At 45.5% G+C, this 24,259-nt stretch overlaps 2 protein-coding genes across 2 annotated transcripts; one reads left to right on the plus strand and one right to left on the minus strand.

Annotated features, from left to right (window-relative positions):
* Positions 1-9,402: 9,402 nt before the first annotated feature.
* Positions 9,403-11,690, plus strand: LOC142198454 (hemoglobin heart muscle subunit alpha-type-like). Its single transcript, XM_075269490.1, has 3 exons — positions 9,403-9,497; positions 10,534-10,738; positions 11,580-11,690. Exons 1-3 carry the CDS (start codon positions 9,403-9,405, stop codon positions 11,688-11,690), a joined length of 411 nt encoding a protein of 136 aa, XP_075125591.1.
* A 1,032-nt stretch (positions 11,691-12,722) lies between these two features.
* On the minus strand, positions 12,723-15,480 carry LOC142196546 (hemoglobin heart muscle subunit alpha-type-like). The gene is made up of 3 exons (XM_075266512.1): positions 15,333-15,480; positions 13,585-13,777; positions 12,723-12,983 (listed from the first exon to the last, which is right to left on the minus strand). The coding sequence occupies exons 1-3, from the start codon at positions 15,425-15,427 to the stop codon at positions 12,870-12,872; spliced, it is 402 nt and encodes a 133-aa protein (XP_075122613.1). The 5' UTR covers positions 15,428-15,480; the 3' UTR covers positions 12,723-12,869.
* Between the last annotated feature and the right edge of the window lie 8,779 nt (positions 15,481-24,259).

Here is a 24,259-nt window from a genome sequence, read left to right on the forward strand (position 1 = left end):
AATTTCTAACTAGGAATTCAAAATGCGCAAGGCTCCCGGAAAGGGACGTGGACGAGGCCGTGGGCGAGGTCGGTGGAATGGTTCTGGGGAGCAAGGTAGCAGTGAAGCCACAGGGCGTCCCGTGCCTACTCCTGTGGGGCAGCAAGCATTGCGCCACTCCACAGTGCCAGGGTTGCTTGCCACATTAACTAAACTGCAGGGTACAAACCTTAGTAGGCCCGAGAACCAGGAACAGGTCTTGCAATGGCTGTCAGAGAACGCTTACAGCACATTGTCCAGCAGCCAGTCAGACTCTGCCTCCTCTCCTCCTATTACCCAACAGTCTTGTCTTCCTTCCTCCCAAAATTCCGAAGCTTTACAGAACAATAACCCAAACTGTCCCTGCTCCCCAGAGCTGTTCTCCGCTCCTTTCATTGTCCCTCAACCTGCCTCTCCACGTCACGATTCCACGAACCTAACAGAGGAGCATCTGTGTCCAGATGCTCAAACACTAGAGTCTCCTCCATCTCCGTTCGATTTGGTGGTGGATGACCAGCAACCCACCCTCATCGACGATGATGTGACGCAGTTGCCGTCAGGGCATCCAGTTGACCGGCGCATTGTGCGGGAGGAGGAGATGAGACAGGAGTTGGAAGAGGAAGTGGTGGATGATGAGGACACTGACCCGACCTGGACAGGGGGGATGTCAAGCGGGGAAAGTAGTGTGGATGTTGAGGCAGGTGCAGCACCAAAAAGGGTAGCTAGAGGCAGAGGCAGAGGTCAGCAGCTTAGGCGAAGCCAGGCCACACCCGGAATCTCCCAAGATGTTCCAGTTCGTACCCAGCCCCGAAAAACTCCCACCTCGAGGGCACGTTTCTCGAAGGTGTGGAGTTTTTTCAAGGAATGCGCCGAGAACAGATATAGTGTTGTCTGCACAATTTGCCTCTCGAAATTGATTAGGGGCTCTGAGAAGAGCAACCTGTCCACCACTTCAATGCGCCGTCATTTGGAATCCAAGCACTGGAATCAGTGGCAGGCAGCAACGGCAGGACAAAGGCCGCCTGCCGTTCACGCCACTGCCACTGCCTCTGCCACTGCCTCTGCCTCTGCCACTGCCACTGCTGACTGTGCTGGCGATGCACTCCAGAGGACGAGCCAGGACACCACTTCATCTGCCTCCGCCACTTTGTTGACTTCTACCTCATCCTCCCCTGGTCCTGTCTTATCTCCTTCTCCTGCACCATCAAAGGCACCATCAGGCGTTTCTTTACAACAACCCACCATCTCTCAGACATTGGAGCGGCGGCAGAAATACACTGCTAACCACCCACACGCGCAAGCCTTGAACGCCAACATCGCTAAACTGCTGGCCCAGGAGATGTTGGCGTTCCGGCTTGTTGAAACTCCCGCCTTCCTGGACCTGATGGCAACTGCGGCACCTCGCTATGCCGTCCCTAGCCGTCACTACTTCTCCCGGTGTGCCGTCCCCGCCTTGCACCAGCACGTGTCACTCAACATCAGGCGGGCCCTTAGTTCCGCGCTTTGCACAAAGGTCCACTTGACCACCGACGCGTGGACAAGTGCATGCGGACAGGGACGCTACATTTCACTGACGGCACACTGGGTGAATGTAGTTGAGGCTGGGACTGCTTCCCAAACTGGCCCGGTGTACCTCGTCTCCCCGCCTAACATTCCTGGCAGGGACACGAGAAGAACACCCCCCTCCTCCTCCTCCTCTACCGCCTCCTCCTCCGCCACCGCCTCCTCCTCCGCCACCGCCTCCTCCTCCGCTGTTAGATTGACCCCAGCTACGAGTTGGAAACGTTGCAGCACTGGCGTTGGTAGACGTCAGCAGGCTGTGCTGAAGCTGATCAGCTTGGGGGACAGACAGCACACTGCCTCCGAGGTGAGGGATGCCCTCCTCGATGAGACGGCAATATGGTTTGAGCCGCTGCACCTGGGCCCAGGCATGGTCGTTTGTGATAACGGCCGGAACCTGGTAGCAGCTCTGGAGCTTGCCGGACTCCAACATGTTCCATGCCTGGCCCACGTCTTCAACCTAGTGGTGCAACGTTTCCTAAAGAGCTACCCCAATGTTCCAGAGCTACTGGTGAAAGTGCGGCGCATGTGCGCCCACTTTCGCAAGTCGACAGTAGCCGCTGCTAGCTTAAAATCTCTCCAGCAACGCCTGCATGTGCCACAACACCGGCTTTTGTGCGACGTCCCCACACGCTGGAACTCAACGTTTCAGATGTTGAATAGAGTGGTTGAGCAGCAGAGACCTTTGATGGAATACCAGCTACAAAACCCTAGGGTGCCACAAAGTCAGCTGCCTCAGTTTCACATCCATGAGTGGCCATGGATGAGAGACCTTTGTGACATCCTACGGGTCTTTGAGGAGTCCACAAGGAGGGTGAGCTCTGAGGATGCGATGGTGAGCCTTACAATCCCGCTCTTGTGTGTTCTGAGAGAATCCCTGATTGACATCAGGGATAACTCAGATCACACAGAGGAGTTAGGGATAGCATCCGATCCGTCACAGCTGGAGAGTAGGTCCACACATCTGTCCGCTTCACTGCGTTTAATGGAGGAGGAGGAGGAGGAGGAGGAGGAAGAAGAGTTGTCCGATGATGTGATGGTGATACAGGAGGCTTCCGGGCAACTTCGAATCGTCCCATTGTTGCAGCGCGGATGGGTAGACATGGAGGATGAGGAGGAAATGGAGATTGAACTTTCCGGTGGGGCCAGAGGAGTCATGCCAACTAACACTGTGGCAGACATGGCTGAGTTCATGTTGGGGTGCTTTACAACCGACAAGCGTATTGTCAAAATCATGGAGGACAACCAGTACTGGATCTTTGCTATCCTTGACCCCCGGTATAAAAACAACATCTCGTCTTTTATTCCGGTAGAGGGGAGGGCCAATCGCATCAATGCTTGCCACAGGCAATTGGTGCAGAATATGATGGAGATGTTTCCAGCATGTGACGTTGGCGGCAGGGAGGGCAGTTCCTCCAGTAGGCAACCAAGTTCTCACCGGTCCACACAAACGAGGGGCACACTGTCTAAGGTCTGGGACACCTTGATGGCACCCCCTCGCCAAAGTGCCGCCACGGAGGGTCCTAGTGTCACCAGGCGTGAGAAGTATAGGCGCATGTTGCGGGAATACCTTTCCGACCACAGCCCTGTCCTCTCCGACCCCTCTGCGCCCTACACGTATTGGGTGTTGAAGTTGGACCTGTGGCTTGAACTTGCCCTATATGCCTTGGAGGTGCTGTCCTGTCCTGCCGCCAGCGTCCTATCTGAGAGGGTGTTCAGTGCAGCCGGTGGCATCATCACTGACAAGCGCACCCGTCTGTCAGCTGAGAGTGCCGACCGGCTCACTTTGATAAAAATAAACCACCACTGGATAGAGCCTTCATTTTTGTGCCCACCTGTGTAAAGCACCCCAACATGAAACTCCATGTCTGTACTCAACCTCTCCAATTCCTCCGCATCCTCATACTCATCCACCATAAGCGTTGCACAATTCTGCTAATACTAGGCTCCCTCCAACATGATTTCCCCCAACTCTGCTGGTTAGAGGCTCCCTCCACCCTGATTTCCACCAACTCTGCTGGTTAGAGGCTCCCTCCACCCTGCTTTCCCACAACTCTGCTGGTTAGAGGCTCCCTCCACCATGAATTTGCCCAAACTGGGCTGGTTAGAGGCTCCCTCCACCATGAATTGGTCCAAACTGGGGTTTTTAGAGGCTCCCTCCACCATGAATTTGCCAAAACTGGGCTGTTTAGAGGCTCCCTCCACCATGAATTGGTCCAAATTGGGGTTTTTAGAGGCTCCCTCCACCATGAATTTGCCCAAACTGGGCTGGTTAGAGGCTCCCTCCACCATGAATTGGTCCAAACTGGGCTGGTTAGAGGCTCCCTCCACCATGAATTGGTCCAAATTGGGGTTTTTAGAGGCTCCCTCCACCATGAATTGGTCCAAACTGGGCTGTTTAGAGGCTCCCTCCACCATGAATTGGTCCAAACTGGGGTTTTTAGAGGCTCCCTCCACCATGAATTGGTCCAAACTGGGCTGGTTAGAGGCTCCCTCCACCATGAATTGGTCCAAACTGGGTTTTTTAGAGGCTCCCTCCACCATGAATTGGTCCAAACTGGGGTTTTTAGAGGCTCCCTCCACCATGAATTGGTCCAAACTGGGGTTTTTAGAGGCTCCCTCCACCATGAATTGGTCCAAACTGGGGTTTTTAGAGGCTCCCTCCACCATGAATTGGTCCAAACTGGGGTTTTTAGAGGCTCCCTCCACCATGAATTTGCCCAAACTGGGCTGTTTAGAGGCTCCCTCCACCATGAATTTGCCCAAACTGGGCTGTTTAGAGGCTCCCTCCACCATGAATTTGCCCAAACTGGGCTGGTTAGAGGCTCCGTCCACCATGAATTGGTCCAAACTGGGGTTTTTAGAGGCTCCCTCCACCATGAATTGGTCCAAACTTGGCTGTTTAGAGGCTCCCTCCACCATTAATTGGTCCAAACTGGGCTGGTTAGAGGCTCCCTCCACCATGAATTGGTCCAAACTGGGTTTTTTAGAGGCTCCCTCCACCATGAATTGGTCCAAACTGGGGTTTTTAGAGGCTCCCTCCACCATGAATTGGTCCAAACTGGGCTGTTTAGCGGCTCCCTCCACCATTAATTGGTCCAAACTGGGCTGGTTAGAGGCTCCCTCCACCATGAATTGGTCCAAACTGGGGTTTTTAGAGGCTCCCTCCACCATGAATTGGTCCAAACTTGGCTGTTTAGAGGCTCCCTCCACCATTAATTGGTCCAAACTGGGCTGGTTAGAGGCTCCCTCCACCATGAATTGGTCCAAACTGGGTTTTTTAGAGGCTCCCTCCACCATGAATTTGCCCAAACTGGGCTGTTTAGAGGCTCCCTCCACCATGAATTGGTCCAAACTGGGCTGGTTAGAGGCTCCCTCCACCATGAATTTCCCAAAACTTGGCTGTTTAGAGGCTCCCTCCACCATTAATTGGTCCAAACTGGGCTGGTTAGAGGCTCCCTCCACCATGAATTTGCCCAAACTGGGCTGTTTAGAGGCTCCCTCCACCATGAATTGGTCCAAACTGGGTTTTTTAGAGGCTCCCTCCACCATGAATTGGTCCAAACTGGGCTGTTTAGAGGCTCCCTCCACCATGAATTTGCCCAAACTGGGCTGTTTAGCGGCTCCCTCCACCATTAATTGGTCCAAACTGGGCTGGTTAGAGGCTCCCTCCACCATGAATTTGCCCAAACTGGGCTGTTTAGAGGCTCCCTCCACCATGAATTTGCCCAAACTGGGCTGGTTAGAGGCTCCCTCCACCATGAATTGGTCCAAACTGGGGTTTTTAGAGGCTCCCTCCACCATGAATTGGTCCAAACTTGGCTGTTTAGAGGCTCCCTCCACCATGAATTGGTCCAAACTGGGGTGGTTAGAGGCTCCCTCCACCATGAATTGGTCCAAACTGGGCTGGTTAGAGGCTCCCTCCACCATTAATTGGTCCAAACTGGGCTGGTTAGAGGCTCCCTCCACCATTAATTGGTCCAAACTGGGCTGGTTAGAGGCTCCCTCCACCATTAATTGGTCCAAACTGGGCTGGTTAGAGGCTCCCTCCACCATGAATTTGCCCAAACTGGGCTGTTTAGAGGCTCCCTCCACCATGAATTTGCCCAAACTGGGCTGGTTAGAGGCTCCCTCCACCATGAATTGGTCCAAACTGGGTTTTTTAGAGGCTCCCTCCACCATGAATTTGCCCAAACTGGGCTGGTTAGAGGCTCCCTCCACCATGAATTGGTCCAAACTGGGTTTTTTAGAGGCTCCCTCCACCATGAATTTGCCCAAACTGGGCTGGTTAGAGGCTCCCTCCACCATGAATTGGTCCAAACTGGGTTTTTTAGAGGCTCCCTCCACCATGAATTTGCCCAAACTGGGCTGGTTAGAGGCTCCCTCCACCATGAATTGGTCCAAACTGGGTTTTTTAGAGGCTCCCTCCACCATGAATTTGCCCACACTGGGCTGGTTAGAGGCTCCCTCCACCATGAATTGGTCCAAACTGGGGTTTTTAGAGACTCCCTCCACCATGAATTTGCCCAAACTGGGGTGTTTAGAGGCTCCCTCCACCATGAATTTGCCCAAACTCTGCTGGTTAGAGGCTCAATCCACCCTGATTTTCAAAACAAATGTTGGTGCCAACCTCAACTTACTACAAGGGCCAAATTCACTGCTGGTGACAAGCTCTCCTCACTGCAAGTGCCAAATACACATGTTTCAAGGTGTTTTCCTACTGTCAGAGAGGTGGTATTGAGTGTGTAAAGTGTGTAGTTGTTAGGCTGTGATGTTGGGGTAATAGAGGGTCTTTGGTGTGTTAGATGCCCCCAGACATGCTTCCCCTGCTGTCCCAGTGTCATTCCAGAGGTGTTGGCATCATTTCCTGGGGTGTCATAGTGGACTTGGTGACCCTCCAGACACGGATTTGGGTTTCCCCCTTAACGAGTATCTGTTCCCCATAGACTATAATGGGGTTCGAAACCCATTCGAACACACGAACATTGAGCGGCTGTTCGAATCGAATTTCGAACCTCGAACATTTTAGTGTTCGCTCATCTCTAAACAGGATATATCTGTAGTCTATAGTGGAATTAACATTTATTCCATAGAAACAGATGTATAACACTTTTCGTGTGCAAGATAGACCTGGAATGAACAGGATAAGTCTGTAATCTATAGTGGAATGAGCAAATATTCCATAGAACGAGATGTATAAAACTTTTCCTGTGCTAGATACACCAGGAATGAACAGGATATATCTGTAGTCTATAATGGAATGAGCATCTATTCCATAGAAACTGATGAATAATACTTTTCCTGTGCTAGATAGAGCAGGAATGAACAGGATATATCTGTAGTGTATAGTGGAATGAACATATATTCTATAGAAACAGATGTATAATACTTTTCCAGTGCTAGATACACCAGGAATGAACAGGATAAATCTGTATTCTATAGTGAAATGAACATATATTCCATAGAAACAGATGTATAATACTTTTCCAGTGCTAGGTACACTAGGAATGAACAGGATATATCTGTAGTGTATAGTGGAATGAACATATATTCCATAGAAACATATGTATAACACTTTTCCTGTGCTAGATACACCAGGAATGAACAAGATATATTTGTAGTCTATAGTGGAATGAGAATATATTCCATAGAAATAGATTTATTATACTTTTTCTGTGCTAGATACACCAGGAATGAACAGGATACATCTGAATTTTTTTTCAATATGGCCAGGTAGACCCCAGGTGAAAACAAAAACATCCACTCCCCACCGTGGTTCCAGCACTGACTCCTAGAGTCTGCCGCTGTGGTCTTCATCATTTCCTGGTCTGGGACCAGGCATGTTACACAGCAGTTCTACACTGGCAGTCATTGGCAGAGGTCGGACACCACTACAACCGTTTTCAGACATGCCCAGTCCTGAGTTCCCCTTTAGATTATGTTTTCACTTGGGAACATTTCCGTGAAAGGCGGTCGTCTCATCATAGACAGCCACAAATAGTGATCATTATTTGTGGTCGTCCATATAAAAACATAAATAACAAAAAAACATGCCATAATTTGGAAAATAGGGGAAAAAATCCTCTATAGCCACATGTGGCTATAGATATATACAGATATATCCTATTCATTCCTACTCTATTTAGCACAGGAAAAGTATTATACATCTGTTTCTATGGAATATATGCTTATTCCACTATAGACTACAAATATATCCTGTTCATTCCTGGTGTATCTAGTACAGGAAAATTATTATATATCTGTTTCTATGGAATATACGCTCATTCCACTATAGACTACAGATATATCCTGTTCATTCCAGGTGTATCTAGCACAGGAAAAGTATTATACATCTGTTTCTATGGAATATACGCTCATTCCACTATAGACTACAGATATATCCTGTTCATTCCTGGTGTATCTAGCACAGGAAAAGTGTTATACATCTGTGTCTATGGAATATATGCTCATTCCACTATAGACTACAGATATATCCTGTTCATTCCTTGCCTATTTACCACATGAAAAGTATTATACTTCAGTTTCTATGAAATATACACTCATTCTACTATAGACTACAGATATATCCTGTTCATTCCTGGTCTATCTACCACAGAAAAAGTGTTATACATGTGTTTCTATGGAATATATGTTCATTCCATTTTAGACTACAGATATATCCTGTTCATTCCTGGTGTATCTAGCACAGGAAAAGTGTTATACATCTGTTTCTATGGAATATATGCTATTTCCACTATAGACTACAGATATATCCTGTTCATTCCTGGTGTATCTAGCACAGGAAGAGTGTTATACATCTGTTTCTATGGAATATATGTTCATTCCACTATACACTACAGATATATCCTGTTCATTCCTGGTGTATCTAGCACAGGAAAAGTCTTACAAATCTGTTTCTATGGAATATATGTTCATTTCACTATAGACTACAGATATATCCTGTTCATTCCTAGTGTATCTAGCACAGGAAAAGTATTATTCATCTGTTTCTATGGAAGATATGTTCATTCCTCTATAGACTACAGATATATCCTGTTCATTCCTGGTTTATCTAGCATAGGAAAAGTGTTATACATCTGTTTCTATGGAATATATGTTCATTCCACTATACACTACAGATATATTCTGTTCATTCCTGGTGTATCTAGCACAGGAAAAGTATTATACATTTTTTTTCTATGGTATATATGTTCATTCCTCTATACACTACAGATATATCCTGTTCATTCCTGGTGTATCTAGCACAGGAAAAGTGTTATACATCTGTTTCTATGGAATATATGTTCATTCCTCTATAGACTTCAGATATATCCTATTCATTCCTACTCTATTTAGCACAGGAAAAGTGTTATACATATGTTTCTATGGAATATATGCTCATTCCACTATACACTACAGATATATCCTGTTCATTCCAGTACTTTTTAACCTAGAAAGCTCAGAAAATCTTTATTTTACATCTTTCCCCATTGGTAATAATGTTCATTCTTTTTCTTTATTCTTTTTCTTCATTCTTTTTAGTATGTCCCAAAAAAAAGCCCCGGTTTTATAGATAATACCGCCTAGCCCATGTTCACACTGAGCAGATTCGTTGTTTTTGTGTGGATTTTGCACATTGTTAGCTCCATGACTACTACCCCCCAGCAGGTATTGTTGTCCAGACCAGGTGATTAGGGTCTTCTGTATGAGCCCAGGTGTGCTGGTCACATGACCTGACCCTCCCCCATTCCTTCCTATATAAAGGGGTGATAGCCTTTGGGGTTATCAGTGCTGGGTGAGGAACAGAGACCTTCAGATACAAAGATGGCGCTATCAAACTCTGAGAAGGCAGCTCTGGACGTCCTGTTTGTCAAGATTGTAAATGATGCTCAGAACATTGGTTGTGAAGCCATGGAGAGGTAACTGGGCACTGGACTGTCTGTAGGGGGTGAGCTTGGGTGGATCACAAAATGCAAACTGGGTAACTTACCCTGCTTTAGACTCTTAAAGGGGTTGGTGGGTTTGCTATAACCTTTATGCTATTTTTTTTTTTTTTTTTTTTTTTTTTGGTGTGGGTGGATAGCAATGGGATTCATCTCTGGTGCTGTCTGAATGTAGCCATAGAGTGCTGTCCTATATACTGGTCTTGTGCTGCAGTTTTTGAAGCTAAGATCTGGTGTGCCTCAAGTATAAGGCTGGGTTCACACTGTTTGGGCATGTGGTCTCTGGTTTTTGTCCTCCTGATGTTGTGTAACTTAACCAGAGTATTCCTCTTTCATGGACAACACCCTTTAAGTCCTGCTCCTAAACTCTTGCCCATGAAACCTTCAACTAAATTGTCATTTGAATATACCCTTAGATGGAGGCCATGTGTTGTAGAAATGCAGTTTTTGTTGAGGCAAAGGAAGACTTATAACAACTTCCTAGATATCTTATTCCTTCTGTAGCTATTCTTGACTTTGGCACTAAAAAATTCAGCAAAATCTACAACATAAAGTTTTATGCAATGTGGGGCCTCAGTCATTCCGTGAATGAATAAACCTTCTAAGAGTAATGTTCTGCAGTGTTTGGCTTATTTGGAAGGGGTGTAGGTTGTCCTTTAAAACATGAGGTCTCTTACTTGTCCTCAGTGGCTGTGTCTTGGCTCTGGTAGATGGTAATCCATAAACCTGGAGCTAAGACCAGGCGTGGGCTAAAGATGTAATAAAGCTTTATAATGCTGCAGACCCCGAGCCACAATTCTCCCTTACCCCTTATACTGGTATCGGAGTCTCTACTATCTCTCTAGACCTTCATGGTGCCATCTCAAGGCCTTCATTGGATGGCCTTGATTTTCCAGTAAGAGCCAATCCTCCTGCCATGTTTGGTCCTCAATGACCAAACATGGCAGCAGCTGGGACCTTAGGACAAGACAGTCTTATCTACTAGTTTTCTTTTCTTCTCCCTTTTCTCCAGTCTCTTTGCACAGCATCCATATACAAAGTGCTACTTCAGGCATATGAACGTGGCTCCTGGCAGTCGAGATTTGAAGGCACACGGAGAAAGGCTCATCCACACCATTAATGATGCCCTGCGCCATCATGACAATCTGCACAACAATATGCAGAAACTGCGGCAGCTGCACTCAGACAAGCTGAGGCTCAATCTTGAGACTGTCCAGGTGAGGAGCGGGCCAACTGTACAAGGGACCACTTCTTCAGTAACTTCTCCATTGGTTGTCAATAAGTTGTCCAATACTAGAACAGTTTTTGTCTATAGTGTGCTACACTTGTCTGTGGCCATGTCTGATATTGCAGCCTGACTCCATAGATGGGGATTGGGGCAGAGCAGTAATATCTCCCACCTATGGTAGGTTTATAGGTTGGCCTTATCTTTATCAACCTTTATAAACTATTACTAAAGTACAGTACCTGACGCAAGGAGCAATCCTGTGTGGCTCCCATATTAACCATGACTAGCCATAGCCCATCACTGGGTCAGAAGATCACTTTGTCTCTAATATTCTATCCGTTGTTTGTGACTTGTATCGCAAGTGTAAGAAGGTTGCTCTTGGGTTTATGACCAAGCATGGCCCATTGGAGGAAATGATTCCCCCTTCCAATGACTTGGTGTAAGCAGGTCACGCTGAGCTAATGTCTACCATGTATAGGATTACTGACAACCTAGGGCTACGTGGACCATTAATGGGTGTTTGTGGTGGTATCTCAGATATCCTACGCTGGTAACTCATGACATCTTACTAGGGAGTAGATAACTTGGGCTCTGGTGCACCCTATGATCACCTAAAAGACTGTGCACTATATATCATGGGTCCTCATCGGACATCTGGAATCATCTTCTGTATTGCTCATGACAACCACTATGGTAATGGACTGTGGGTTCTAGATCACCTGGTCAAGTGGAGAGCTGGAACAGGAAGCCTAAACTCCACTTGTCTAAATCCATGACCCACTGTGTCATAGATCTGAGTGGGCACTAATGGTTTACATCTTTCTCCCCAGCTCTTGTGTCCTTGTCTGGTAGAGGTCATAGCCAAGCGTTTCCCAGAGGTGGACAAGTCAGCTTGTGAGAAGTTCCTCAACACAGTTGCAGCTTCCCTGGTCGACGACTAAAGGCAAAGACGAGTGTCTGTAATGTTGTATGACTCGAGGTTCAATAACTAATAAAGACTTCCTTTAGTCATTACCTCAGTCTTGTGTATCATGTATGGTGAAATGTTAAGTAGGAATGTAGCAGTCTGCAACAGATCCTCAAAACTGGGTGTGCCTTCAGGGTGGCGGTACCCTACACATGCTGATCATGTAAAGCTCAAGACTTGCCATTCTTTGGATTTTCCTACCACTAAATGGTACAGCAAATTTGGTTGGCAGGCATCTTCTCCTAGCACATCAGTGTAGGTCCTGTGCACCAGAACTTGACATACCTGGCACCAGATTTCTAATATCAGTTGTCGTAAAGCTTTTGGATAAGTGTCCCAGGGGCAAATGGTATGTCTTGACTCATACGGTTAAGTTGAGAAGCCCCACTTTCTCCAAAACCTTCCCTTACTACTTAAACTGGGGTTGCATGGTCAGTGACTGGCTCCTGCCTTTCCTTCTAGGTCTCTTACTGTTGAAGAATCTGCATAAAATGGTGAATTGACCAAATCTCTGCAGGTATCGATTCCAGGATGAGGTCTATGGGCCCAGTGTGTACACCCCCCCCCCCCCAGGTTAAATATTTGGTGGGTAAGTGAAAAGACTTCTTGAATGATAGCTTTCAATATGTTAATCTGGCCTTGTTCTGATAACTCTTGGGGTACATATGCCCATAATGCAGCCTACTACTAGACATGTAAACTAGTCAGGACTACACCAAATCGTGAAGGTTAGATCAGACAAATTTGTCTTCAGTGCCATCTTGGGGTTGTAGGCTACTCGACATGAACTATCTGATGGAGCATGCCAATGAAACTGGAACGATCTTCTCGAAGTATCTTAAGAACCTATGCCAAGCTGAGGCTATGGCAAATGTAGTCCTTCTGATGACTACATGGACAGCAATGGTCTAAGGCACATCAATGTCACAATTTCCCTCCCCAAAAAGATACAGAATGATTCCATCTTGTATTTTGCAACTTTTTTTTTTTAACGGAAACTATCAATTACATAAACTTTTCTTTAGTTATTACAATACAGGAGTCTCTTACAGGTTAAACACAAGGTAAGTTGACAGTAGGTTCTTCTGTAGAAGAGGTGAGACTGGAGAAACTAAAGCTCTCAGAGAACATGTAGTGGTTGCGTCTTCAGGGATTAGCTAGAAACCAGGATACCAGAAGCTTCCACAAGAAACTTCTCCCAGGCAGCTTGGACGAAGTCTCCAGGATAGTGAGCGGCGAGCACCTCCACAACACAACCAATGAATAACTGGAAGGAAGCAGAATGGGGGTGAGGTACCCAAAAAGTCATATCACTGCACAATAGAACTAATAATCCTTATGGCTCAACCTTCACAACTTCTCAGTTTTGTGCTGAAATTTTGGCTGGTATTTATCAATATATCAAGAACGGGCATTCTTGAAGTTTTTTGGGTGCTCCTGGGGAAAATTTCATACATGTTAGGAATGCTAAAAGGATGCAGAATCGGGAGTGGGAAGTCGCCATAAATTGGGGAATCCATTGCAAATTATTTTCTGAAACAGGAAACCTTTTAATGAAGTCTGAGGTAGGGCCATGTTTCCAAAATGAAAAGCTGCTATAGAGGGATCAATCCGCCTTGGCACCATGCTGGGCTTTTCTGTGCTTGAAATATTCAATAAAACTAAATAACTCTATAGAGATGTCAATCTAGAAATTAAAGTTATTCCGTTCCCTCCGACGACTTCTTCCTGTGTACAGACGTTCAAGAAGGAGGTAGAGGGAAGAGAGTAACAGGGACTGACTACAGAGAGGTCTTTTGTAGTCTTACCATATAGACCTATAGAGCTGCGTACACACCATAGTAGATTTTTAAACCAATCTTCCTTACCTTCATGTGATCTGCACTGATCTTCAGCTTGTTGGTGTGGAGGTCCTGGTATTTAGACAGGTTGCCCAGATTTTTGGAAGCTTCTCCAAGGGCGTTGAAAATCTTTCCTCCGTGGTTCACGAGATCCTGAGAACCAGGAGTCAGGTCAAAGCGGCTGAAAAAAGACTTAGTCTCAGGATGGCTCTGGAAAAGCCTAGAGAATACAAAAGGATGTGGTCAGAGTTCATATACATAATACGATCAATGAAATGATACAGTATGAGTCTTATTACCTCAGAGATGGCCTGCTGTATTATATCAGGCCCGGCCTTATTACCTCAGGGTTAGTCTGCTGTATTATATCAGGCCTGGCCTTATTACCTCAGGGCTAGCCCGCTGTATTATATCAGGCCCGGCCTTATTACCTCAGGGTTAGTCTGCTGTATTATATCAGGCCCGGCCTTATTACCTCAGGGTTAGTCTGCTGTATTATATCAGGCCCGGCCTTATTACCTCAGAGCTAGTCTGCTGTATTATATCAGACCCTGCCTTATTACCTCAGAGCTAGTCTGCTGTATTATATCAGGCCCAGCCTTATTACCTCAGAGCTAGTCTGCTGTATTATATCAGACCCAGCCTTATTACCTCAGAGCTAGTCTGCTGTATTATATCAGGCCTGGCCTTATTACCTCAGGGCTAGTCTGCTGTATTATATCAGACCCTGCCTTATTACCTCAGAGCTAGTCTGCTGTATTATATTAGACCCGGCCTTATTACCTCAGAGCTAGCCTGCTGTATTATATTAGGCCTGGCCTTATTACCTCAGAGCTAGCCTGCTGTATTATATTAGGCCTGGCCTTATTACCTCAGAGCTAGTCTGCTGTATTATATCAGGCCCGGCCTTATTACCTCAGGGTTAGTCTGCTGTATTATATCAGGCCCAGCCTTATTACCTCAGAGCTAGTCTGCTGTATTATATCAGACCCAGCCTTATTACCTCAGAGCTAGTCTGCTGTATTATATCAGACCCAGCCTTATTACCTCAGAGCTAGTCTGCTGTATTATATCAGGCCCGGCCTTATTACCTCAGGGTTAGTCTGCTGTATTATATCAGGCCCGGCCTTATTACCTCAGAGATGGCCTGCTGTATTATATTAGACCCGGCCTTATTACCTCAGGGTTAGTCTGCTGTATTATATCAGGCCCAGCCTTATTACCTCAGAGCTAGCCTGCTGTATTATATTAGACCCGGCCTTATTACCTCAGAGCTAGTCTGCTGTATTATATCAGGCCTGGCCTTATTACCTCAGGGCTAGTCTGCTGTATTATATCAGACCCTGCCTTATTACCTCAGAGCTAGTCTGCTGTATTATATTAGACCCGGCCTTATTACCTCAGAGCTAGCCTGCTGTATTATATTAGGCCTGGCCTTATTACCTCAGAGCTAGTCTGCTGTATTATATCAGGCCCAGCCTTATTACCTCAGGGCTAGCCCGCTGTATTATATCAGGCCCGGCCTTATTACCTCAGAGTCAGGCTTATATTGACTATACACATTAGATAATTGTTAAATTCTGAGATAATAAGTCAGCACTTTCCACCCTCCTAAGACCCGCCATGCCAAAAATGCCCTTTCTATCCCTTGTCCCAATTTCCTCTTAAATTGACACTGGCCGCCGTGAGGTATATAGGGGATATCTAGGCCACGTCCAGGTCTCTCCATAGATACTGATGGATCCATGGCTGGCGTAGATTTCCCAGTGAGTTACCTGTTCAGGGATTCGGCCCCCAGTTTGCTGGCCTCTGGAGCCATCTTCTCCCATAGTGAAGTGACGGCCGCTTTCTCGCTATCAGACAGACCCATGTTGTATCTTGGCGGTGTCGGTGACTTCTTCTGTCGTCCCTCAAGTAGACGGCTCCTTATATACAGGCAGTGGCCTCATTCTATGTCAATGTATAGTGAGGGTCACACGTACTGGATAAGTGAAATCCCCATAATCCGGTCTGGATTGGAGCTGGAGTCCGGCATGTTTTGGGTGGGGGTGTAGGCTGGATCCATGCATGGACTTACTTTCAGCCATGATGGTTAATTGGTCACAAGTTGTAAGTAGGTGAAATCTGAAGCTGGTGACAGCTGACGGGGAATGTAAGGCATGTAATACTCATTGACAGCCATTGTTACTTCTGTCACCACTAATCGGCCTTGTCACCATGTCAGGACGGTCCTTGCACCACGTACACACTGCATCGGGGGTGCCACAAGGGTAGGCGCTCATACACACCAAGCCTTATAGGAGAAATCCTGATCTATACCAGACATCGTATAGACATATTACTCTCTATACAACGGGCTTGACGGGAATGGATACCCAAATCTTTATTCATTTATTTATTAAAGATTGTCCATCATTATGGGGGCGGCCATCTTGTCTGAGCCTCTCCGCTTCTCACTTAACAGCATATAGTGATTTGCTTTACAGCACAGTCATGACCCTAGGCAGCAATAGTCTAGAGCCGACTCATTGAGGCTTATGGGAGAGTTTTCTAGGCATGGGGATGGGGAGGAGATAATCTATGACATCATCTATTGTCAGTAGTGATGTAATGGTGGGTCAGTGGTGTTATCTATAGAGGTGTTATCTTCTATTGCAATACTGTTTGTGATGTAAATGAGGTGACTGCTGCAAAAGAAACCTCTGGAGAAGTGGCAAATAGTGGTCTATTATTAGGCTTAGTGGTCAGAGCGAAAATTGCAGAATATAAAACCTACTGTAGATTGTGACTAAAAATGGGGGAACCATGGGAGACCATGGAGTTTAATAGAGGTTCTTGTGTCCCCAACTCTAAAAATCCTTCCGGTTCTGACTATAACAAATTTAATGGAGAACATGGTAAAAATTTGCAAAAGGAATCTTGTGAGGTTCGACCACCACTGCATTACACAGACAACCTATTGATATGAATGGGCACGGTGTAATGCTACATTTCCTCTATGGTGGCGCTACAGGGACCTGAGCACTTACTGCCAGGGATCCCCATAACTGATGGCTGGGGGTTTGCAGCAGGGGACACTTTGTGGTCACATTAATGTTACCGATCCTTCTAACAAGAAGGGATTGTTTGGGTGTTTGGGGCGAGAACCTTTAAGCCTGCAGATAAGACAGCTTTAGAATTCCTTTACAAGGTCTTGAGATGTGCTGAAGGTTTTCTGCTTTACACTAAGCAGGGATTATCCAAAGCTAAAGGTTCTGTACAATTTCTAAGCTTGGAAATTCTCACCCACTAAGCCATCCCCTATACATTGTACGCATAGGGTTAACCTGAAGCCACGGGGCCCCAGCGAACATATACCATGTATAATACTAGGGACTTATATGGCACCGAGGCCTTTAGGTCCAGGTGTGATTGTGACCTGTGCGTCACTATACCCTGATAATGTATAGATTATGTATTATATAGTGTGGTATTTATGTATTATGTTCCGATAATTAACCCCTTACTGTACTATGAGGTAACAGTATAAAGAATGTAACGCCAATTACTCTATTTTCTGTACATGATTAAGAGAAACGGCCATCTTATCTGAAATGGAGGTCTATCCTCTGTAGTGATGAGTCCTGGAATGGAGGTCTATCCTCTTCATTAAGGAGTCCTGGAATGGACGTCTATCCTCTTCAGTGATGGGTCCTGGAATGGAGGTCTATCCTCTGTAGTGATGAGTCCTGGAATGGAGGTCTATCCTCTTCAGTAAGGAGTCCTGGAATAGAGGTCTATCCTCTTCAGTAATGGGTCCTGGAACGGAGGTCTATCCTCTTCAGTGATGACTCCTGGAATGGAGGTCTATTCTCTTCAGTGATGACTCCTGGAATGGAGGTCTATCCTCTTCAGTGATGAGTCTTGGAATGGAGGTCTATCCTCTTCAGTGGTGAGTCCTGGAATGGAGGTCTATCCTCTTCAGTGATGACTCCTGGAATGGAGGTCTATCCTCTGTAGTGATGAGTCCTGGAATGGAGGTCTATCCTCTTTAGTGATGAGTCCTATAATGGTGGTCTATCCTCTACAGTGATGAGTCCCGGAATGGAGGTCTATCCTCTTCATTAAGGAGTCCTGGAATGGAGGTCTATCCTCTTCAGTGATGAGTCCTGGAATGGAGGTCTATCCTCTTCAGTGATGAGTCCTGAAATGGAGGTCTATCCTCTTTAGTGATGAGTCCTGGAATGGAGGTCTATCCTCTGCAGTGATAAGTCCTGAAATGGAGGTCTATCCTCTTCAGTGATGATTCCTGGAATGGAGGTCTATCCTCTTTAGTGATGAGTCCTGAAATGGAGGTCTATCCTGTTCAGTGATGGGTCCTGGAATGGAGGTCTGTCCACTTCAGTGAGGAGACCTGGAATGGAGATCTATCCTCTTCAGTGATTAGTCCTGGAATGGAGGTCTATCCTCTTCAGTGATTAGTCCTGGAATGGAGGTCTATCCTCTTTAGTGATGAGTCCTGGAATGGAGGTCTATCCTCTTCAGTGATTAGTCCTGGAATGGAGGTCTATCCTCTTCAGTGATTAGTCCTGGAATGGAGGTCTATCCTCTTTAGTGATGAGTCCTGGAATGGAGGTCTATCCTCTTTAGTGATGAGTCCTGGAATGGAGGTCTATCCTCTTCAGTGATGAGTCCTGGAATGGAGGTCTATCCTCTTCAGTGATGAGTCCTGGAATGGAGGTCTATCCTCTTCAGTGATGAGTCCTGCTTTTATCTTATTCACAATGAAAGCTGGAGATTGGTTTGGTGACCACATGGGCAAGTCCATGAAGTGGCCTTCATAAGGGAACGTCATACCAGTCCTACTCCAGGGATTATGGTGTGGGCCGTTATAATGTACGGTTTCCGGACCCCTCGAGTCTACACTATAATAATTTCTCTACTCAGGCTACTCGTAAGACATTACACCCACATTAATAATATGTGTCATTGTAGCCTACAAACAGCATTGCCTCTGTGACATGATGTTTAAATGACAGGACCTGTTTTTCCCTGTACTCGCTTCCCCTGAGTGTCAGTCTTTACTGCCATTATTGCATTTTATTCATAAAACAAGAGGCGCTGGCTGAACAGCTGTACTTGCTAGTTGACTATAATGTTACTCTCTGCAGATTTTAGGCATTTGATGGAATTAAGGATAAAGATTAGGAATGGGCGATATGAGATGGGCGGCTCCCAGGATGGAAGGAGAACATTGTCGGCTTCCACTGAAGGCTGCATTTATCTTAATTGTGGTTAATTTCCTCTTAAATTGGAAGCAAATTGTTCTACTTGGCAACTTCCCTCCACATCTACCCGGGGACACTACAGTAAGTGCAGTAGCTGGGTGCAATGAGAATATTACACCTGTAGATGGCTCCTTTGAGCAGCCGCTCTTCTCCAATGCGATCACTGGCGATATAGCGCCACCTGAAGGATGGAGTAAAATCCTGGTATGGCCACAACTTGTGCTATAATGTCACAGGCCATGGCTCCAAGGTCAGAAAAGGAGGATCTTCTCACGCCTGTAAGACCCCGAACTAAACTCCCCCATCATCTTCTAATCTACTACTACTAGAGATGAGCGAACAGCGTTCGATCGAGTACATGTTTGATCAGATATCAGGCTGTTTGAGTGGCAAACTCACTAAAAATTTGATTCCCCTCCCACCTTCCCTGGCACTTTTTTTGCACCAATAACTGCGCAGGGGAGGTGGGACAGGAACTACGACAACGTAGGCATCGGAAAAAGTAATTGGCTGGCTAATTCAGGTGACCTCCAATTTATACGAACAGTGAATTTAATATCTGGTTTATATGAGACTGTGAACTATGTGATTGTGAGACAGGGATAGATATACAGGCAGGGTGAGCTAGGGGTTACCTTTATTTAGGGGTGGGAATGTCACTCACCCAGCTCTTTGGGGCTCAATCTGGGGCTCTATCTGATGCAGCACAGCTGAGTGTGCAGCAGAGTTCAGAGGTTCTCCGGTGTAGCAGCGGTTCTCTGATGTAGCAGTGCTGACCGTGCACTCAGCTCGGCTCATCTCCGGAGTAGTCGAGCTGAGCGCACGGCCAGCACTGCTACATCTCGGTATAGGAATGCATTGACCAGCGTTGATTGCCCAAATGCCATACAGAGTACAGCATTCGGCCAATCAACGCTGGTTCTGCCGGAGGAGGCGGAGTCTAAGATCGGTCCACAGCAGTCTCCATTCTGGTCCGATCTTAGACTCCGCCTCCTCACAGACGAGCCTCCGGCAGAACCAGTATTGATTGGCCGAATGCTGTAGTCTGTATGGCATTCAGCCAATCAACGCTGGTCAGTGCATTCCTATGGGAAAAAGTCAGCTCCCACATATCGCAAGCTGACAGGGATCCCGACGTAATACAGTAACTTGGGCATGTTAGATGCCCCCAGACATGCTTCCCCTGCTGTCCCAGTTGCATTCCAGGGTGTTGGCATCATTTCCTGGGGTGTCATAGTGGACCTGGTGACCCTCCTGAGTCGAATAGTGGTTTCCCCCTAAACGAGTATTTATTTCCCATAGACTATAATGGGGTTCGATGTTCGATCGTACAATCGAGTATTGAGCGACTACTCGAACATTTCACTGTTCGCTCATCTCTAACTACTACTAATCATTCACAGCAACATCCTCTTGTGTACTGTTCACATTACAGTATGACTGACTGACTCTGACTAATGAGGAGGAAATGATTGTGATATATAGCTGCAGCGTGACCTCCAGAAAACTCTGCCCTTGTTTACACCCTGCCTCAGTCACCTCGTCCATAGATATGAGAATACACACGTCATATACATGAGAAAATACACACATAATGTACACATGATATATAGAAGGGAATGTACATAATATGTAAAAAACCAAAATATACACGTCCTATATCCTATTCTACTATCTTACTAAAATTATAAATGTGAAAGTTTGGATGTTTGTTCCTCAATCACGCAAAAACGACTGAACGGATTTGAGTAAAATTTGGCACATAGATTATAACCTACTCTTTATCTTGGTAAATGACATGGCTTCAGTTATGAATTTATGGTCACATACTATTAGAGATGAGCGAGTAGTATTCGATTGAGTAGGTATTTGATCGAATACTACAGTATTCAAAATACTCGTACTTGATCCCATACTTGATCCCATAGACTATAATGGGATCCGATATTCGATCGAGTAGTCGAATATTGAGGCTCTACTCGAAACGAATATCATATCTCGAATATTTCACTACTCGCTCATTTCTACATAGTATATTATATTGCTCGTGGCAGCAGCTTATCTCAGCCATTTCTGTTATCTCTCTATGTAAACACTCAGCTAATCCTCAGTCCACTGTGTACATGCATTTGCATATTATCTGATCTGCTCCAGGCAGTGCTGACACACTGGATAGGAAAACACCTTTAATCTAAATTGGCAGTTTGCTACTATTAAACATGCCGGGGTAAAAGAAAATCTAATTTGTCGCAAAATTCTAAAACAACGAGAGCTATGAAGGAGCCAGAAGTCACAGCGCTCTCCTCAAGCGGAGCTGAGGGTGATCATCGGCACCAACAACACGCTCATTATATGGCATTCCAGCGAGCTGCTGAGATGCCGGAACAATCACAAGCATGGCACGAGGAACAAGTTCAACATCAGGACAGCTTAAGAGCTGCCGAAACGCTGGAGCAGGTAAACCACCGACGGCAGCAATTTGCTGAATATAGGCGGATCATCAATGCCAACAGCACACAGACGAAGTCGCGGGCAGAGGCTAGTAGATAAATACGAATATTTACATAATTTACATTAAATAGCTACCTGGATAATTTTCCCTTTAAAGTACTGCTTGATTTTTAAATATTGGATAAATAAATAGATAGATAGATAGATAGATAGATAGATAGGAGATAGATATATAGATAGATAGATATGAGATAGATAGATAGATAGATATGAGATAGATAGATATGAGATAGATAGATATGAGATAGATAGATAGATAGATAGATAGATAGATAGATAGATAGATAGATAGATAGATAGGAGATAGATAGATAGATAGATAGATAGATAGATAGATAGGAGATAGACAAATAGATAGAAAGATAGATAGATACAAAGATAGATACATAGATAGATAGGAGATAGATAGATAGATAGAGAGATAGATAGATAGATAGATAGATAGATACATAGATAGATAGGAGATAGATAGATAGGAGATAGATAGATAGATAGATAGATAGATAGATAGATAGATAGATAGATATGAGATTGATAGAGTCTATAGATAGAGGGTAGGCGATAGATAGATAGATAGATAGATAGATAGATAGATAGATAGATAGATTGATGATAGATAGATACATAGGAGATAGATAGATAGATAGATGATAGATAGATACATAGGAGATAGATAGATAGATAGATAGATAGATAGATAGATAGATAGATAGATAGATAGATAGATATGAGATTGATAGAGTCTATAGATAGAGGGTAGGCGATAGATAGATAGATAGATAGATAGATAGATGATAGATAGATACATAGGAGATAGATAGATAGATAGATAGATAGATAAATAGTAGATAGATAGATAAATAGTAGATAGATAGATAGATAGATAGATAGATAGATAGATAGATAGATAGATAAATAGATAGATAGATAGATAGATAGATAGATAGATAGATAGATAGATAGATAGATAGATAGACATATGTGAGCCCTAGAGGACAGAAGGTAAATTACCACGAGGCCGCTCCTGGGAATTATTTTCAGCCGCTCGGTTTATCGCCTCTACAGACTGAAAGAAAATTAATTTCCGCTTTACTGATATTTTCCTCCTCGTGATTGTAAGAAAATGCAATTTCCAGATTTATCTTTCTGCTGATTTAAACGGTAAAAGAAGAATTTATTTTATTATTTTTTTGCCTTAATAAATATAAACATTATTTTCGTCCGGGGGGGGGGGGGGGGATACTTTATGTAAGAGGGAAATTCAGAAAAGGTGACGTGTACTAGAAAATAAGGAGAGGAGTAAGAACTCTCCGGGGTGTGCGGGAGATTCTGTCCGTCCTGTGGGGATTTGGCGATTGTTTGACCCTGCGCTACATACACGTCTCTGTTAATGATCCTCAGCTCCTCTGACTATCCTCCTGACTGCACATGTATCACACACTCAGCTCTGCTGCTCCACTATTAAGGAACCTTCTTTGGCCTCTTCTCTTTCTACTACGGCACTGTATATCCAGATGTATTAGTGTGGAGATGGACCTGTTGAGCTCACAGAGCATTGTCTAGACTGGATATAACTTTTACCTTTTCTCACTTCAGTAGGTTCTTGGAGCCACCACTAGGAGGAGTTTACTGCATGTATTCAGCTAGCAAGAATATAATGAACTCTAAAGAGCTGTATAAACCCATAGGTAGTGAGCGCCCCCTATTGGTGACATCAGAGAAAGCACCAGGAGGCAATTAAAGGGGCTCTATCAGCAAAATTATGCTGTATGAGCCCCACATATGCGTGAATAGCCTTTAAAAAGGCCCTTCAGGCACCGCTAATATTATTTTAAACCCCCCTCCCGTTTTAAAATAAAACTATAAAAACATATATGTAAATCATACCTGAACGTGCACCCTGGGCAGTGATGCACGATCTGACGTCATCTTCTGGCACACCTACCTCTTCTTTCTTCTTCTTCCGGCGACGTCCTCCGGTCCTGGCTCTTCCCCGGCTTCATCTTCATCCTCTTCCGGCGGTTGAAATCCGGCGCGTGCGCAGTAGTGCTCCCTCCGGATCTACTGCGCACACTCTGGTGGCACTGCCATTGAGAAAAATGGCCTCGGAGTGTGTGCGGAAGCTCCGGAGGGAACGCTACTACGCACGCACCGGATTTCAACCAATCGGATTTGAACCACCGGAAGAAGATGAAGATGAAGTCGGGGAAGAGCCAGGACCAGAGGGCGTCACCGAAAGAAGAAGAAAGAATAGGTAGGCGTGTAGGAGTCAGTAGCCCCTATTGTCTTAACAATGTTGTTCTGCTGCCACCTACTGGTGTGAAGGATTATAGCCTGGGACTGTACTAATGTGAGAGACAATAATCTCCCTGGTTCTGCCTGCTTAATGGTGCAGTCCAAAGGAAGTGACGTGGAGCAGGAAGCTCAGAGCAGCCAGTTTGGGCTCAGATTCTGTGCTGTGAGGACCTGTTAGGGGCCATTGCTGATTTAGGGTGCAGTAGAAGGCCTGGAGCACTGCAGAGACTGACAGGAGAAAGCAGCAGTGTTGCTGAGATTGTTCTAGAGACTAAAGCCAGGTTGAGAGACTTTCTATGTATGGCTGAAGCTCAACCAAAAGTGTGCATAGACTGTTTCCTGGAGTTGCTTTACCATCATTCTGGATTGCTGTGCGTGTTACAGAGTGTGCCTTAGACTGTGTTCAGACCTTCACCCAAGACAGAAGCAAGACAGAGTCTGCTGAGTTCCTGGACCCAGGCCTGCACCGAGCAGTGTGCTGATCTTACAGAGGACTGAGAGTTACGTAGTGGAAGGAGCAGAGTCCCCATCAGCACAGAGTATTTCAGGAGAGCAGTGTGCTGGTCCTATAGAGGAGGTCACAGGGTGAGACTTGCATAGTTGAAGGAGCAAAGTCCCCAGCAGCACAG

The sequence above is a fragment of the Leptodactylus fuscus genome, chromosome 3, assembly GCF_031893055.1.
Source record: "Leptodactylus fuscus isolate aLepFus1 chromosome 3, aLepFus1.hap2, whole genome shotgun sequence".
NCBI classification, from domain to species: Eukaryota; Metazoa; Chordata; class Amphibia; order Anura; family Leptodactylidae; genus Leptodactylus; species Leptodactylus fuscus.

What these genes read in the sequence shown, in the direction of transcription:
- LOC142198454 (XM_075269490.1), top strand. Translation starts at nt 9,403, where the DNA reads ATGGCGCTATCAAACTCTGAGAAGGCAGCTCTGGACGTCCTGTTTGTC. An exon ending in GGTTGTGAAGCCATGGAGAG is followed by an intron (nt 9,498 to 10,533) that starts GTAACTGGGCAC and finishes CCTTTTCTCCAG; the next exon opens with TCTCTTTGCACAGCATCCAT. An exon ending in TCAATCTTGAGACTGTCCAG is followed by an intron (nt 10,739 to 11,579) that starts GTGAGGAGCGGG and finishes CTTTCTCCCCAG; the next exon opens with CTCTTGTGTCCTTGTCTGGT.
- LOC142196546 (XM_075266512.1), bottom strand. Translation starts at nt 15,427, where the DNA reads ATGGGTCTGTCTGATAGCGAGAAAGCGGCCGTCACTTCACTATGGGAG. An exon ending in GGGGCCGAATCCCTGAACAG is followed by an intron (nt 13,778 to 15,332) that starts GTAACTCACTGG and finishes TGTATTCTCTAG; the next exon opens with GCTTTTCCAGAGCCATCCTG. An exon ending in TCAGTGCAGATCACATGAAG is followed by an intron (nt 12,984 to 13,584) that starts GTAAGGAAGATT and finishes GCTTCCTTCCAG; the next exon opens with TTATTCATTGGTTGTGTTGT.